Raw genomic sequence first — 15,911 nt, forward strand, 5'->3', positions numbered from 1 at the left:
GTTCCACAGCACTTCACCTCCAACAACAGCTCCTCCTGGTGGTCTTGCTGGAGAATGTCCCTGCCTCAGACCTTGGAGAGCCACTGCCCAAAACCAAAGCAAACGAGCCACAATCAAAGGGAAATGGAAAGTTCAGGTCGTTTTTGATTTTACCAGTGCTGGCATATGTAATTTTTGTCGCAGAGGACCTTCCATTCCCTCAAAATTGGCAGTGCTTAGTTAGACAGGCAAATTGTCTGGCTCATAAGGCACCTTTGTTCGCATATAATCTTACCTGCACATTTCCGGAATGTAGTTCCACCAAAAAATAAATGTCTTTTCCTGCAGCGAGAAAAAGTAACCCATCTGGTCTGCTTGTTTGGAAACGTAATTTCAGTGAAGTTGTTGAGGACGATTCGGCAATGTTTAAATGCACATAGCTTTCGCCGTAAAATGATACTAAAAAGCAAAGATCAGAAGAGAACATTATTGCACGCTTGCCTATAAATAATGGATTCCACACATTATATGCAGATGGTGCACCTAGCAGTAAAAATGTGCAGAATTCATTCTTCCTCCCAGTCCATAAGCTTTATGGCTTGCACAATGTTTACTATGAGTTTGTGTTCCACATTCTACCACCATTAACAGCATAGGTTGTGATGTGGTGAGCTCCCTAATCCTGACAGGCTTGAGGAGTGGCAGCTTTGTCAAACAAGGAAGAATAGAAAGAAGGTTCAGGAGCGGGTAGGGCCCCTCTACCAGCACAGAGGAGATTAGCATGCTGGGAAGAAATCTAGGTTAGTATTCTCCTTGCCATAATAGCTTCCCATGAGCAAGGAGATGTGGTTAATCAGGACCTTTCCTCCATGCACTCCACCACTTGCATTCAGAAATGGTAGAATCCTTTTTCAGAATGTGGAGCTCAGTCTTTGGATTCACTGCAAGGCAGCCAGGTTTGCAGAACCACAATTTCCCATTCCTTCTGAACTGTAACCATGGTTCAGTCTCTACTGCTATGTTGTGCTCTCAGACAAACAAAAAAGAAATCTGCTTGGCCACAGCTCACATCTGGTTACATGAGTTAAAAGGAAATAAATGGTTTCTTCTTTTAGTCAAATATATATAGACATAACGCATCATGTTTTTAATGAATTTTATTTATCAACCAGCCACCCCAAAGGCTTGGGTCAAATAACCTCAGAAAAACAAAACAAACCCCACCAATCTCATTTCCCCATCTGTCGTTGATTTAACTCTCCCAAAGACTGTCTGAGAGCCAAGCAGGTAGGTTTTGAAATACAACACATTTGAAATATGGGCAGCAATTTATTTTTATCATATACACTGTGGCCTTTTATATGTGCAAAGCGCTTTACAACCATTTCTTTTCTGTGCTATTTCATGCTCTCTCACAGAAGACAGAGGAGATTACAAGTATGTGGTGAAAGGTGGTCTCCTAAATAATCATGCCTCAGTTAGTTTACTTGTTTTATAGCTCTCACAAAAGCTGTTTGTTAGGAGAATGGTTAACGATGCAGCTGCACCTTATAGCTCTGAATGGATTTTTTTTACTGCATAACAGCAACCAGGATAATAAAACCCTCTAGTGAATACATTGCAAATGAATGGCATTCACAAATCTCCAAAACACTGCCATAATAACAGTAATCAGCGCTTCTAGAGAGAGGTTGCCTGCCACCTGCAGCTGCTTTTCCTCAGTGGAAAAATGTCAGGGGCATTGAAGGAAATGAAAATGGTAGTTCCCCAGCATCTATTACAGGCTTATATTGCATTACAGCCCACGGAGGACAAGCCCAGGTTACAAGGGAACTAGGCCTAGGGCCCCTCGAGCTTGAAGCCTGCCCAGATATGTACCTGTGTGCATACAATGTGCACCTGGCTCATGTTAGTCTGAAAGGTGCCATGGGAAGCCTCTCTGCTGTTTCAGTTGCAACACAAAGAATTGCTGAAAGTGGTCTATATATATGAAAGTAACAGTTCTGGGACTTCACAAATCTAGTCACAAATCCAGTTCCCCTGGCTGGGCTTGAGGAGATGAAAGGCACTCTCAGCACCACAGTGGCACATCCAACCAAGCTGCCTCAGGTCTACCTGCCTGGTCCTCCTGCACACCCAAAGTGGGCTTCAAGCATCATTCTAGCATGTTTTAAAGTACCGGTAACAGCGAAGCAGAAATAAAAAAAAAATACTCAAAAGAAAACGTTTATAAAGCAATCCTGGGGATGCCTACCCAAAAACAGGGTCCAGGAAAATTCAGTGGGTCTTACACCTTAGCAAATGTTCACAGGGTTGCAAATGCCTTGTAACATACAATTAATGTAGCGTGGAACGAAAAACGATGCCATCTTACATACCTACCCGTGACATTTTTGGTTTCTTTTACTGCCAAGACGTTCTAACATAAGTTATCAATTGGGCTGAAAAATTGGCCAGTTGCCTACTCTGGATAGGGTTGTGCACACCTTGAAGGAACAGGTTCACAGTTTGGGAGTGCTTCTGGCTCCAGGTGTGTCACCAGAGAGGCTCAGGTAGCCTCAACAGCTAGAAGTGCCTTTTACCAACTGAGCCTGGCTTGACAGCTACTGCTATTCTTGGAGCGGGAAAGCCTTGTCACAGTAGCTCATGCGTTGGTTTGCTTCCAGGTGGGATTACTGCAATGCGCTTTATGTGGGGCTTCCCTCATGCTTCATCCAGAAGCTGCAGTTAGTGCAGAATGCTGCAGCACAATAGCTAACAGGAATGAGGCCTTGTAGCATATATAACACCTGTGCTCAGAGATCTGCCCATTTGCTACCAGACTGCGCTCAAGGTGTTACTATTAGTATACAATGCCCTTAAAAACTTGGGAGCAGTTTACCTACGAGATCACCTGATCCTACATGTACCCATTTGACTGCTTTGATCAGCGGAATTGGCACTAATACAGGTGCCACATAACACCCATTAGTAAGCACTTGATCGTTTAGTGTGAATTAATAAAACAGTAACTTGCCTATTTACTACAGCCAATTTTCCTATCAGCAACTCTCATAATAGAAATCCACAATGCTCTTTTTTCCAATGATGTTTTAAAAGCCGCTTTGAGGTATAGGGCTGGGGAGGAAGCTTCTGACAGATTGGGAAAAGCAGAAAATATATTTGATGTGCTACAGGTATGTACCTCTGAATCACGTCCGAAGGATGCAATCTAAATCCCATTACTGTCAATGAAAAAAACTGCTATTGATTTCAACTATTTTGATTTGCTTCCAAAACCTTTTAATGATGTGTGATAAAAAAAATATGCAGCATAAATACTAAAGATCAAAGAGGCAATACATCTTCTGTCCTTTACGGTCAAATAGCTAAAGCCTCCTCTATCATACTGTAAGGCTCAGCATGAATTAATTTAGAATCTAATTATTCAGAAATCTGATCTTGCGCGTTCTTTTCCTGGAATGGAGAACTGCAAGATGAACAGCTCAGCCTGCAAACCAGTTTGAACAGAGCACTTGCCTCAAGTCTGATGTCATCCTGTTGAAGACTACTCTGAAGAAATTCCAAAAGCCTCAGATTGCTTCTAAGTACAGTATGGCTTTTAAGGGTCTTACCTGACAAGGTAAATAAGCTTGAAGTCCCACAAATTTATCCATTAGGTAGAGTCATGTGAAACTCAAATACTTGCTAATCTTGCTAACACAACTTGTCCAATAAAAGGGCACTGACTTGGGGGGAGGGTGGGGTGGACAGGTGTAGTGCCATGCAGGAGAAACTCATGTCAACATCTCAACTAGTGCATGGGGTTCCAAACTAGTGCATGTCTTGGCCAACCACTTAATGATTCAGTGCCAGTTTTTAACTCTGTGAGTAGATCACAGTCTCTTAGGAGTTGGCCACCCCTGATGTAGCCAATGCAATGCACTGTGCTAGGTGCTTGCACAGTGCATAAAAGTGGCAGTCACTTCATTGCATTCCACTGCTGGTGATGACGTTGATATCATCCTTGGTTGTCGAAAGGCAACCAAGGTACCAAAATGGGGGAGAGGAAAAGGAGAGCCCTTGCCATCTCTGTCCACTGTTTGACTCAGCAGATTATTTCTCAGGTTCTAGCAAGATTTTACTCCAGAAATTAGTTATGTCAGGTCTTAAGTCTTTGAGCACAAGAAGCAATGTAAAGCATCTCAACACGTGCTGAGTGCAACTTCCCACTACCAGGCTTGCTCCTAAATACATGAGATTAAGGTCCCGGTTTACAAATCAAGTTTTGCTTCCGCACTGGTGTGCGCGTGTGTGTATCTATTTATCCAACCTCCCATTTTAGTAAGAAGTTTTGCATCCAAACTATTGGCGTTAACGATATTATACAACCGAGCTGCAGATTGGTTTGGTTGTAAAACTTGAAGCTCCCAGGAGACATGCGTTTTCTTTTAGCTTCCATTACAAGCCTGGGCACCTGGCACCAGCCTCGAGCGCCACAACAAACACGCATCGTGCCCCCCAAACTATCATTTCGTGCGCGCCTTCCCCTCCCGCCTCCTCCAGCCAAGTGTCTGCTGCCAGCCAGGCTACAGCGGGTACGAGCCGCAGCCTTCCAGGACCAGCCTGCGCCATGCGCTGCATTCCTGCGAAATGCAACCGGCACTTGCCAATCGCTCGCAGAGGCCGACGGGTAGCAGCGCAGAGCGGGGAGCCAAAGGGAGGAGTCGAGCGCGCCCTCGGCAAAGGTAGGCGCGGCCCCTGCGCTCTGCAACCCCGTAGAAGCAGCGCGGCCCAGATCCGCCCGCGCAGCCCCCGCCTTCCCTCCTCGCCCCCGGACTTTTCTTGCGACGGCGGGGAAAGGGGGTGTCGCGGGCACCCCCAACGAGGGCAGCGTGGTTTCTTACCCTACCTGCCAGAGCCTCTAGGTTAACGGAGAGCAGCAGCAGCAGGGCGCTCCCCGAAGCCCAGCCCGGGGCCATGCCGCCCCGTCTCCGGGGAAAGGCGAGCAGGCGACGGGAGGCCCCCGGGAGCGGCGCCCGCTTGCAGCGCCAGGGAGTGGGAGCTCCGCCCGCCGACAGCTGCTGCCTCTGCTGCTGGCGGGCTTGTTGCTCAGGTCAGGTTACACAGCAGAGGGGCGAGGAAAGGGGGAGAGCGGGCCGGGCGGGCGGTGCAGAGTTGGTGCTCCTCGTCAGGTCTTTCCCAGAACAAACTGGCAACACTTCTGGACGGCGTTTGTGCCTGGGCTCAGCCCCGGAACCTTTTCGTCTTGTAAAGTCAAGCCTGGTTCTAAAGGGAGCTAAGTCAAAGGAGGTGGAACCCTGTTGTTGTTGTTACTACAAAATAAATAAAAAAATTCATTCCAGTAGCACCTAAGTTTGTTCTTGGTATGAGCTTTCGTGTGCATGCACACTTCTTCAGATACTGTTGTTACCGTTATTGTTATCATCACCATCTTCATCTTATAATAAAACTCTACAACATGGCTGGACAGAGTGTTACTACTGAGAGAGCAACAGGTGACAAAGTTACAATCTCAGCTGTGGGTTGTTCACTAGATCAGTGGTTTTCAACCAGGCATCCTGGGGTGACTTGAATGATGTTCAGGGGCGCCATGGGCAACACTGGCCTCTGGGCCTCTTTCCTTCCTTCCTTTCTTCCCTCTCTCTTCTGATGCCCTCTGGAGTCTCTGCCTCTCAAAGGCTTGCATAGCTGTTTGTTGCAGCAGCCCTGGCTACAAGCTCCAGGGATGAATGGTGCTTCTGGGGCTGGCCAGGGGGCGCTGGTTGCCAGGAGCTGAGCTGAGGTGGCCTCAGAGTAAGCAAGCAAGCAGGCGAGGGAGCCCAGCCACCAGTCTGCCAGCCCTTGCTGTTGGGAATGGACAGACAAGTCCCAGGCCCCTGTGGGGCAGTGTGAGGAGACACCTGTCTTTGGAGCAGGGGGGCAGTTCAGAGACCAGGGGCGGCAGCAACAGCTGCCCAGAGGACTCCCAAGGAGAGGGGAGAGGAGGCTAAGGGAACACTCCACAAGGGAGGGTGTTCGAGAAAGGGTGAGAGGCTGCCAGCTCTGCAGGCAAGGGGTGAAATAACTGGGCTTCTGAGCTCTATAGGGGTGCCGCAGAAAAAATGTAGTTGGTCAAGGGAGCCGTGGAGTCAAAAATGTTGAAAACCTATGCACTAGATAGCTGACTCCTTCATGGATCACTGCCTTGTCGTGGCGAAGGGACTTGAATAACTCAGAGAAGCTATGAGGAAATCAGCCCTGAGTGCTCACTGGAAGGACTGATCCTGAAACTGAGGCTCCAATACTTTGGCCACCTCATGAGAAGAGAAGACTCCCTGGAAAAGACCCTGATGTTGGGAAAGATGGAGGGCACTAGGAGAAGGGGACGACAGAGGACGAGATGGTTGGACAGTGTTCTCGAAGCTACCAACATGACTGAGTCTGACCAAACTGCAGGAAGCAGTGGAAGAGTCTGACACGACTAAACGACTAAACAACAAAAGATAGCTGAATGTAGCCCATTGGTAAACCACTATTGATCATGTGCCTGTCCCTGCTCAAAAATATATAACTGACTGTAAAGCGCAATAATAACAACAACAACAACAACAACAACAACTATTATTATTATTAGATCTTTTGATTCAGGTGGTTCAAAGCAGCCTGTGTCATTTATCTTTATACATTTGTTTTTCTCATAATTCATGAAGAATCTCCCATCCTTATGCACCTTCCACTTTTCAATATTCATGCTAAAGCTGTCACCTGATTAAATACTTCTCAGTCCACCAGTTGCCCAGGTTTTTAACTGATTAATCAGTTAAGCAACCTATTAAATTGACATAAGATTTTGTGTGGGTACAAAATAATTCTGAAGGAAAAGGTGAACTCTGTGGATGGGGCAGGCAGATGCCTCTTCTATGATAACCGCCGCCCCCATGTTTTTCATAAGTATGTGCATTAAAAAGAATACAATTTTTAAAAATCAACATTAAAAAAAATCAGTCTAACCAATTTGTTGCTGCATTCTGATGCATTTCTACTCAGAAATAAGCACCACATAATTCTGTGGCGTTTACGCCACAGAATAGGAGCCAACTCCCAGCCTGCCGCCGAGTAAATTATTTGAGGGGTCCGGGTCCCCACAGAGTTTATAGGCATTGCCATTCAAATGGTGTCCGTGCACCAAATCATGTGATCAGTTATGTGAGGTGGGGCTTACCCGGGCCCCTCCAATACAGTGGTACCTTGGGTTACAGACGCTTCAGGTTACAGACTCCGCTAACCCAGAAATAGTACCTCGGGTTAAGAACTTTACCTCAGGATGAGAACAGAAATCACGCGGCGGCGGGAGGCCCCATTAGCTAAAGTGGTACCTCGGGTTAAGAACGGACCTCCAGAACGAATTAAGTTCTTAACCCGAGGTACCACTGTATTTTGTTCAAGTTGGCACCCTTGGTCTATAGGATTGCAGCCTAAATGTTTTAGCCCAAATTAATGCTATTGTGCGACAAGCATCCCTCAAGTGTCAAGCTTAGTACAGTCGTACCCCGTGTTACGCACGCGATCCATTCCAGATCGCGCTACGTAACACGTGCGTGCTTAACACAAATGCCCCGGGTGGGGAAACAAAAAACCCGGAAGTTCACGCGTTTTTGAGCTTCTGCACATGTGTGAAGTGCGCAGAATGCTTCTGCGCACCCGCGTGTCGTGCACGCTCCTGGGAGGACTTCCAGGTCGCAGAGGTCCGTAAGTCGAAAGTACGCAACATGAAGCGTACGCAACTCGAGGTATGACTGTACTAGATTCCTTTTTTAAAGCTCATTTGCTTGTAGCTATTTGTGGGATTATACTCTGCTTTCAATTAATCTGTGACGTTTCACTGGTTCTAACTATAATCTCATAAATCGCATTTGTTCTTTGTAGAGCAGGACAACAACTGTGTGAATTGGTCGCTCTTTACTGAGCTATACTTGAATCAGATCAGTCTCTCTGACATTACCAGTATATCTTCCAGGAGCCAATATAAAATTAGCAAACACTATTTTCTGTGGTTTAGATTGGATGACTGTCTGAGCCCATTGAACTGAAGCAAATAGTGGTTTATTATCTACAAACAGCAGTTTCCAGAGGGGCAGCCCTGCTAGCCTGTTTTTGCAAATACAACAGTGTCTTGTGGCACTTTAAAGACTTAACAAAATTATGACATTAATTACATTACATTAACTTTCATTAGCTATTGTCCTGTTCGTCAGATGCATGAAGTCTTACAGGTCTTACAGGTATATGTATATACACATTTTCTGGGAGGTGAGGGGAATGTGAGGCTGGAAGAAAATGAGAAGAAATTTGTCTTTACCTATAGATAGATCAATCCACACACATGCAAACCCTCTATAGTTGTAGCTCAGGATGACACTTCATGCATCTGATGATGGAGAGACTCTAGTCCATCAAAGCTTATGCCACAATAAACGTCTTGGTCTTTAAGGTGCCATAGGGCTCTTTGTAGTTTCTATATACAAATAATGATTTGCAAATTCTGAAAAGTATTTGCATGTTATACATTACATTCACGGTTCTCAAAAGTGGAAAGTAGGCCTCCCTAAGACAACACTGGCAATTGCTAAAGTATCCATGGTATATTTTCTAAGTCTTTTCTTTTTCAGTGAGGAGCAGTGGCCGTGGAGAGGGATTTATTTCTGCTCGGCAGCCTGTTCAGTTATGCTACACACAAACGTTCTGCAATAGCAAACTTTTATCTAAAGTTAAAATCCCATCGTTGTGATATTATTACCACTGGAGGGCGATCCAAGGCTGAAAACCATGGTGTAGTGGTATAAAACAATACTTTTCTTCTTTTTAAAGCAGATAGAATAGTGTAACAAAACAAAGGAAAAAGTGTTATGAAAAGTGTGTTCGTAACAACGTATTTGTTGCACGACGTTGCATTTCAGTTTTGTCCTGTTGGATAATAGTGAACTTCTAAAATAGCATCCTTGAGCCCAGGCAGATATTCATCTCAATTAAATTAAATGCACTTTGCTGGGGGGGGGGGAGGGAGAAGTAAACCTTAAAATAAACATCAAACATTACAACATTACACCAAGCAAATTTATAACTAACAGTGTTTCACGATAAATATAATAAATAATGTAATTCCAAACAATGTAATAAAAAGGAAGGATGTATCCTGTGGCACGATGGGTTAGTGCATCTGGCTGTTAACCAGAAGGTTGGTGGTTCGATCCCACCCTGGGATGGCTGTGGGCAGGTTTCCTGCATTGTAGGGGTTGGACTACCTTTGGGGTGCCTTCCAGCTCTGTAATTCTATGATCTAGTCCGGCGTCCTGTTCTTGCAGTGGCCAAACAGATGCTTGTGGGAAGCCCACAAGCAAGACCTGAGCACAGCACAACAGCACTCTGCCCAGTTGCAATTCCCAACACTGGCTTTCAGAGGAATACTGTCTCCAGCAGTGGAGGTGAAACATGCCTTCGTGGCTAGTCATAATTTAAAGCACCTAAGTTGGCATCAAAGTCATCAATACCAGTTCCTTTCTTTTGAGCCCAGGCGGTGGTGCTGTGGTCTAAACCACTGGGCCTCTTGGGCTTGTTGATCACAAGGTCGGAAGTTTAAATTCGTATGATGTGGTGAGCTCCTGTTGCTCTGTCCCAGCTCCTGCCAACCTAGCAGTTCGAAAGCATGCCAGTGCAAGTAGATAAATAGGTACTGCTGCAGTGGGAAGGTAAAGGCCGTTTCCGTGCGTTCTGTTTTTCATCGTGGTGTTCCGTTGCACCAGAAGCAGTTTAGTCATGCTGGAAAGCTGTCTGCGGACAAACGCCGGGCGGCTCCCTCAGTCTGAAAGCAAGATGAATGCCACGCCCCATAGCTGCCTTTGACTGGACTTAACCATCCAGTGGTCCTTTACCTTTCACCTTTTTATATACCAATCCAATGCCATTTACAGTTAGCTCAATTAAAAAACATTTGAAAATTCCTACACTTAGCAATGAGGGACGCGGGTGGCGCTGTGGGTTAAACCACTATGCATCTTGGGCTTGCCAGTCAAAAGGTCAGTGGTTCAAATCCCCCATGACGGGGTGAGCTCCCGTTGTTCGGTCCCAGTTCCTGCCAACCTAGCAGTTCGAAAGCACACAGTGCAAGTAGATAAATAGGTACCGCTCCAGCAAGAAGGTAAACGGCGTTTCTGTGCACTGCTCTGGTTTGGCCAGAAGCGGCTTAGTCATCCTGGCCACATGACCCGGAAAAACTGTCTGCGGAAGTGGACAAACGCCGGCTCCCTCAGCCTGTAAAGTGAGATGAGCGCTGCAACCCCAGAGATGTTGAATACCATCCCTTGATTTTTAGCGCATTTGTCTTCCCATTCATTGTAATGGAGGGAGCATACTGTATACGTACTCAGTGAAACATGGATAATCTTCCTTCACCAGAATGAAAGGGAAAGCCCCCATGGACATAGGAGGTCAGTGGATACTAGTATGTTGGAGATTCTGTGTCTGAAACAAACTGCTCATAACATTCAAGCAAGTACGGTACTTTAAATAAGCATTTTCTGTTGCAGTGAAATAGTACTGTGGTTTTAATGCTCAGCATGACAAATATATGCATTCTCTGGTGTTATAATTGTTATGCAGTCATATAGAAACTCCGGTGTTATTTTTTTTTTATAAAAAAACCCTACAGCTGCTATGTGCTCTGTGTGTTTCTTATGGACTGCGCCAATATTTTTGCTTTGTGTTGTCTCGGAGGGGAAATATTAAAGCTAATAGCTGCAGTTTCCTGAATCTAATTTGTGTGGGTTTTCATTTCATTATAACAGGCATTTAGCCTTTATTTCATTATAATAGGCATTTCTGCTTCATCCTATTAAAAGAGCTTTCAGTTGGAAGGAATGAATTGCATTTGGCAGAAAATTGGTTGTGAAAGAAAATTTAGTTCCTAGTGAGGCAGAGTGGAGGGCATGTGAATCAAATTGGTTTCATTGCTTTCCTCAGGGACTGGGAAGCATGTGTTACCAGTGAAGAAAGCTGATGATCAGACTCCACTTTGGGAACCACTGTTCTAATCAATAAAATTACACTCACAACCCACCTTCCTTCCATGGATCTGAAGGTAACATGCATTGTTCTCTCCTCTTTTAATGCTCACAACAATCCTGTAAGGTATGTTGGGTTGAGATGGTGACTGGCCTAAGGTTACCCAGTGAACTTCATGAATGTCACCCTGGAATTACTGGAGTATGATTAATCACAGTTGCTATGTATTATGGATTTTGAAGTCTTCGTGACGTACTGTATAAACAAACCTGAGTGTGCATGCTGCCAAAGTATCAAAGCATCTCGGGGACACAACATAAATTTTTGAACATCGAAACTTGTTTTGCAGATTCAATGGGCAGCTGTGGCATTTAACAAGCCTGCTAGCTATTTCAGAACATCGTACCACAACCCTAACTACGTGTTTCTTCAACGTGTCAGTTGATGTCAGAAGCTGCTTTCTAGTTGACTAGTGGTCTTTCTAGCCCACCGCAAGACCACTGCTAATAAGCCTGACAGGAAGTGTAGACATTTCCTCTGTCTTTTCAACAGCTCTACATTTGCTGTATCTAGGGCTTTGGTGAATCAAGTTTCTATTTCAGGTTTTTCAACTTTATACAGTGCATTTTCATACAATGCATTTTACTATTATTTTCATCAATGTATTCATTTCTATGCCCACTGCCCACTAATATATGCATTTTGGTACACATTTTTTATTGGAGAACTACATTAAGAGAAATGTGAATTTCAAAAGTTAGTTCATGTATAGTTTTGGGAAATGTCAACTGGGTAAAATATGAGCTCAACCAAATTTCTCCCCATCCCTAGCTATAGCAAATCCAGATGTTCCTTCATGTCCAATTCTCAGAATGCATCCATTACAAACAGGGTGATAAGAAATTCCAGAAGGGACACATGGATTTTTGAAGAGCAATTGCACAGATTCCTTTGCAGGATAGTAGTAATGTTAAAATGAAGGGCTGCCTTCAGATGTGTTCGGAACGTTCTTTGTTTCCTTGACATCTGATGGGAGGGTATTCCACAGGGCGGGCACCACTACTGACAAGGCCCTCTGCCTGGTTCACTGTAACTTCACTTCTCACAGTGAGAGAATCACCAGAAGGCCCTTGGAGCTGGATCTCAATGTCCGGGCTGAATGGTGTGGCCGGAGACGCTCCTTCATGTATATCGTAAATCTTCGGTCAAAACCTCTTCAGTGAAAATGTGTTTTTCAGATGCTAATACTTAGTATTCTTTCATAGAAAGTTAACTCATTTCTGCAGTAGTGACACTGGGTGGGAAATTCATTGTGGATTTTTCTTCATCAAAACCTGTGGATAAAAACCTCTCATCCTAAAACTGATACTGACCTGAACAGACTTAAGTTTTACAATCTGACAGACCAGGCTGGGATTATTTTCTGCACAAGTTATTTTCCCCCCAGACTTCTTCACAAAGACTGCATTGTTCTAAGTGGCCTTTACATAACTGCTTGCCTGATTATCTCCAAAATAATTTTGGGAGAGAAGCTGGATAAAGTAATGATGCAAGACCCCACAGATTCCCCCCCCCCCTTTTTAATGCTTTTCTTTCTTTTTTGGTATGCAGAGTTTGTGAGAACAAAGTGACACAGCACAATGTTTGAAAGTGCATTTAATTATTAAATTTAAGTAATTTAACCATGTATTAAGGTTTCACCACTCACTGCTGAAGAAATGAGAGAAACTCATGCATGCACTTCAGAGTGAACCACACGGCTTACATCTTAGTAGATCTCAGTAGCATATTTTGTTTAGCTGGTAAAATGCAGCTTTCTTTTCTAAAATAAATTGCTAATGATTATCAACAAAATATAAACCAAATATAGATTTCCCCACACTTCCCCACCAACCCAGGAGCAGAAGATTGGTTTATCAGATTTTGCCATAAGTTTGTTTACGAGTTTGGTGGGAATGTTCATTTGATTAGCTTGCAAAAGGGTACCATATTTCAACAAAATCATCCACATCACTTTCAGTGTTCAGGGCAAGCATTTTTTTGGGTTAGTTTTTCAGATAAGGCAGTTGTCTATACATTCAGTAGCCATCGTGTGATGTGGGGATGCTCAAGTCCTTTCCAGTTCTGTGCTGTCTTTCCATTTATTGTTTTAACATGCCCTGCATCAGTACATTAAACAGCAAAAACACAAGCTAAAATATGCACGCAATCCTATTTAGAGTGCTGCAGGAAGGGGAGAGTTTAGCATCCTTGCCCATTTGCCCTTTCACTGTAAAAACTAGACACACATGCACCACAGCTGTAGACATGTGGGAAAGATTTGGGTTTAAGCCAGCAAATCTGCCACTTCTTGTTTGTCCCTAAAATCATCCCCTGGGGAAGGATTTGAGGCTAGGTTCTCACAGGTCCAGTGTTCTCAGTTGCCAATCAAGCCATCCTTCCTTCCAATGGCAAACTCTGGCAGAAGACTGTAGCCAAATGGGGCCACAGAAAGAAGAGGGTGGTGTCTGTTGCTCAGGTAACTCTGAGGTTTTGTACAAAAAGACTCTTGAGGTTTCTTCCCCCCCCCCTAAAAAAAAATGCAGTGAGGACCGAATATTTTCAGTAGCCCACAAAATGTAGTTTGACAATTGAAAAAGAAATGTCAGGAGAGTAAAAACAGCTGTCTGGAACCCTGAACAGGAATACTGACAAGGAACTGTGGCGAAGATGTATCCTCAAAGCTTTGCATTTTTGCAGTCTCCCGCTCTGTCCAGACCCCTTGACCCAGAAGCTGCATAACCATTTACTCTTTGCTTCCCACCGTTTCTCCAGCAATCAAACCACAACATTCCTCCACTGCACTGGGCAAAAGTTCAAGATGGTTATTGAAAAACTAGTCCTCTGAATGCCAGACCTATATGGTAAGTGCCTTTCGTGGAAGTGCTGCAATCTTGTCCGTGCTATTTGTGCTTGTGTGCAATCTCTGTACTCAAAAGGAAGTCGACCCTCAACCTCCCCCCCCCGACCACCAACTTACTTCCTTTTTAACATTAAGACTTTCTACCATTGATACATTTCTACCATTTATTTGGATCAATGTATAGCTATCTAGTTGATACCCTGATGGGTTACAATCTGTTTTCAGCAGCTGACCCAGACATAACATCATCGTTTCCTGATTAGATTGATATGGGTTTCTATTATTTGCCTTTTCTTTGCACCCTGAGAAACAATTCTTTTTTGTTGTTGTGCAGTAAACAACATTGCAAAGCCCATATTAAATCATAATTATTTACCATGCTGTTCATGCACCTTTGTCCCTGAGGAGTGTGGTGACGTGAATTTACAGGAAGATCGGGGTATTTCTCACCAACAGCTTCCTGTTATTGATATGCTTTTGTTCAGTTCTGATCCTTTTTTAAGCCTTTTGGATTCTCAAGGGAAAAATAAACTAGCACATTCCATTAATCACAGGAATGGAGCCCATAGTTGGGTGTCTTAACAAAATAGTTTTAATTCTGGCCACTGAATTCCACACTATATTATGTCAGGGTTTAAAAATAAATGTGCATGTTTTTATTATTGTTTTGGTTGCAGTGCTCAAAATCCCATAGCCTGGAGCTCAGCCATTGAGTATCTGCTTTGTGTGCAAGTAGGACTGGCAGAGACCCCCGTCTAAAATCCTGGAGATCTGCTGCCAGTCAGTGCTGGCAGAACGGAGTAATATGGACAAGTGGTATGACTTCATATATGGCAGCTTTTATGTTCGTAACTGAGAGTGCTCCAGAATAAAGTTGTGCATATGAATAAGCCAGAATGGTGTCTTATTGCAGGTGTATTCTGCAACATGTGCTTGGCACAATAATATTTGCCCTAGTGGTAGATTCAGTCCGCTTTAGTTATTCCGTGACGCTTCCCCAATGTATTAAGTGAAAAAAGCAAGCAACTCTTTTGACAGCAGAAATGTTTATCAGGCTTGCAGCCTCGGGTCATTTTCGTGTCTTATCGAACAGTACTTCTGCCGTCTTCCTCACTAGGAAGGCTATTCATAGGACCTTGGGCTCCATTCTATCTGAAGGTCACATTGTTTACACCAATTGTGGATGAAGTTGCGCTTTTCCTGAAGAGAACACACTTTGGGGGGGGGGGGTAAGGAACAGAATAGACAGCATAACATTGTTGATAAATCATGTATTTCAGTCACAACAGGGGTCCGATTCATCGGTCAATAGGGCCCCTCCAGATATCCTTTTATTGTGCATTCATGATTATTATGCAGTATAGTATAGTTAGTATGGTAGGAGTTCCAGACTAGCAGTGGGGAGAACTGGGTTTGAGTCCTATACAGCCAAGAAATTCACTAGGTAATCATTGGGCCACTCACTCTCTGAACCTAACAGGGTTGATGTAATGATGAAACAGTGTGTTTAAGCACTATCAGCACTTTAGTGGTAAACTGAGAAAAAGGTTAATAAACAGACCCTCCAAGTGTCCCTATTTTCCAGGGACAGTCCTGGATTTACAGAAGCCGTCCCAGTTTCTGATTTGATCCCAGAATGTCCCGCTTTTCCTTAGGACGTCCCTATTTTCATCGGAGAAATATTGGAGGGTATGGACTTATGCCAAGGAAGACATCTGAAGGCAGCTCTGTAGAGGGAAGTTTTAAAATGTTTAATGTTTTATTATGTTTTCATATATGTTGGAAGCCGCCCAGAGTGGCTGGGGCAACCCAGTCAGATGGTTGGAGTATAAATAATAAAATGATGATGATGATGATGATGATGGGATAGGATGTCCCTACTTTAATGGGAGAATGTTGGAGGGTATGAATAAATAAATAGTGACTGGAGAGTAACCTACTTCCAGAACACATTAAGGAGCTAGAGTCCTTCTGCATGGGTTTTGAAGAC

At 44.1% G+C, this 15,911-nt stretch overlaps 1 protein-coding gene across 1 annotated transcript in view; it reads right to left on the reverse strand.

Annotated features, from left to right (window-relative positions):
* The window catches only part of LOC117055280 (chondroitin sulfate proteoglycan 4-like), a 31,244-nt gene extending 26,304 nt beyond the window's left edge, over positions 1 to 4,940 (reverse strand). Inside the window, exons 1-2 of the mRNA XM_033164740.1 lie at positions 4,871 to 4,940; positions 275 to 438 (exon numbers count right to left, since the gene is read on the reverse strand). Coding sequence (XP_033020631.1) covers positions 275 to 438; positions 4,871 to 4,940 — 234 coding nt within the window. The remainder of the gene's footprint in view (positions 1 to 274; positions 439 to 4,870) is intronic.
* Positions 4,941 to 15,911: the final 10,971 nt, after the last annotated feature.

This window comes from Lacerta agilis, chromosome 11, assembly GCF_009819535.1.
Source record: "Lacerta agilis isolate rLacAgi1 chromosome 11, rLacAgi1.pri, whole genome shotgun sequence".
Classification (NCBI taxonomy): domain Eukaryota; kingdom Metazoa; phylum Chordata; class Lepidosauria; order Squamata; family Lacertidae; genus Lacerta; species Lacerta agilis.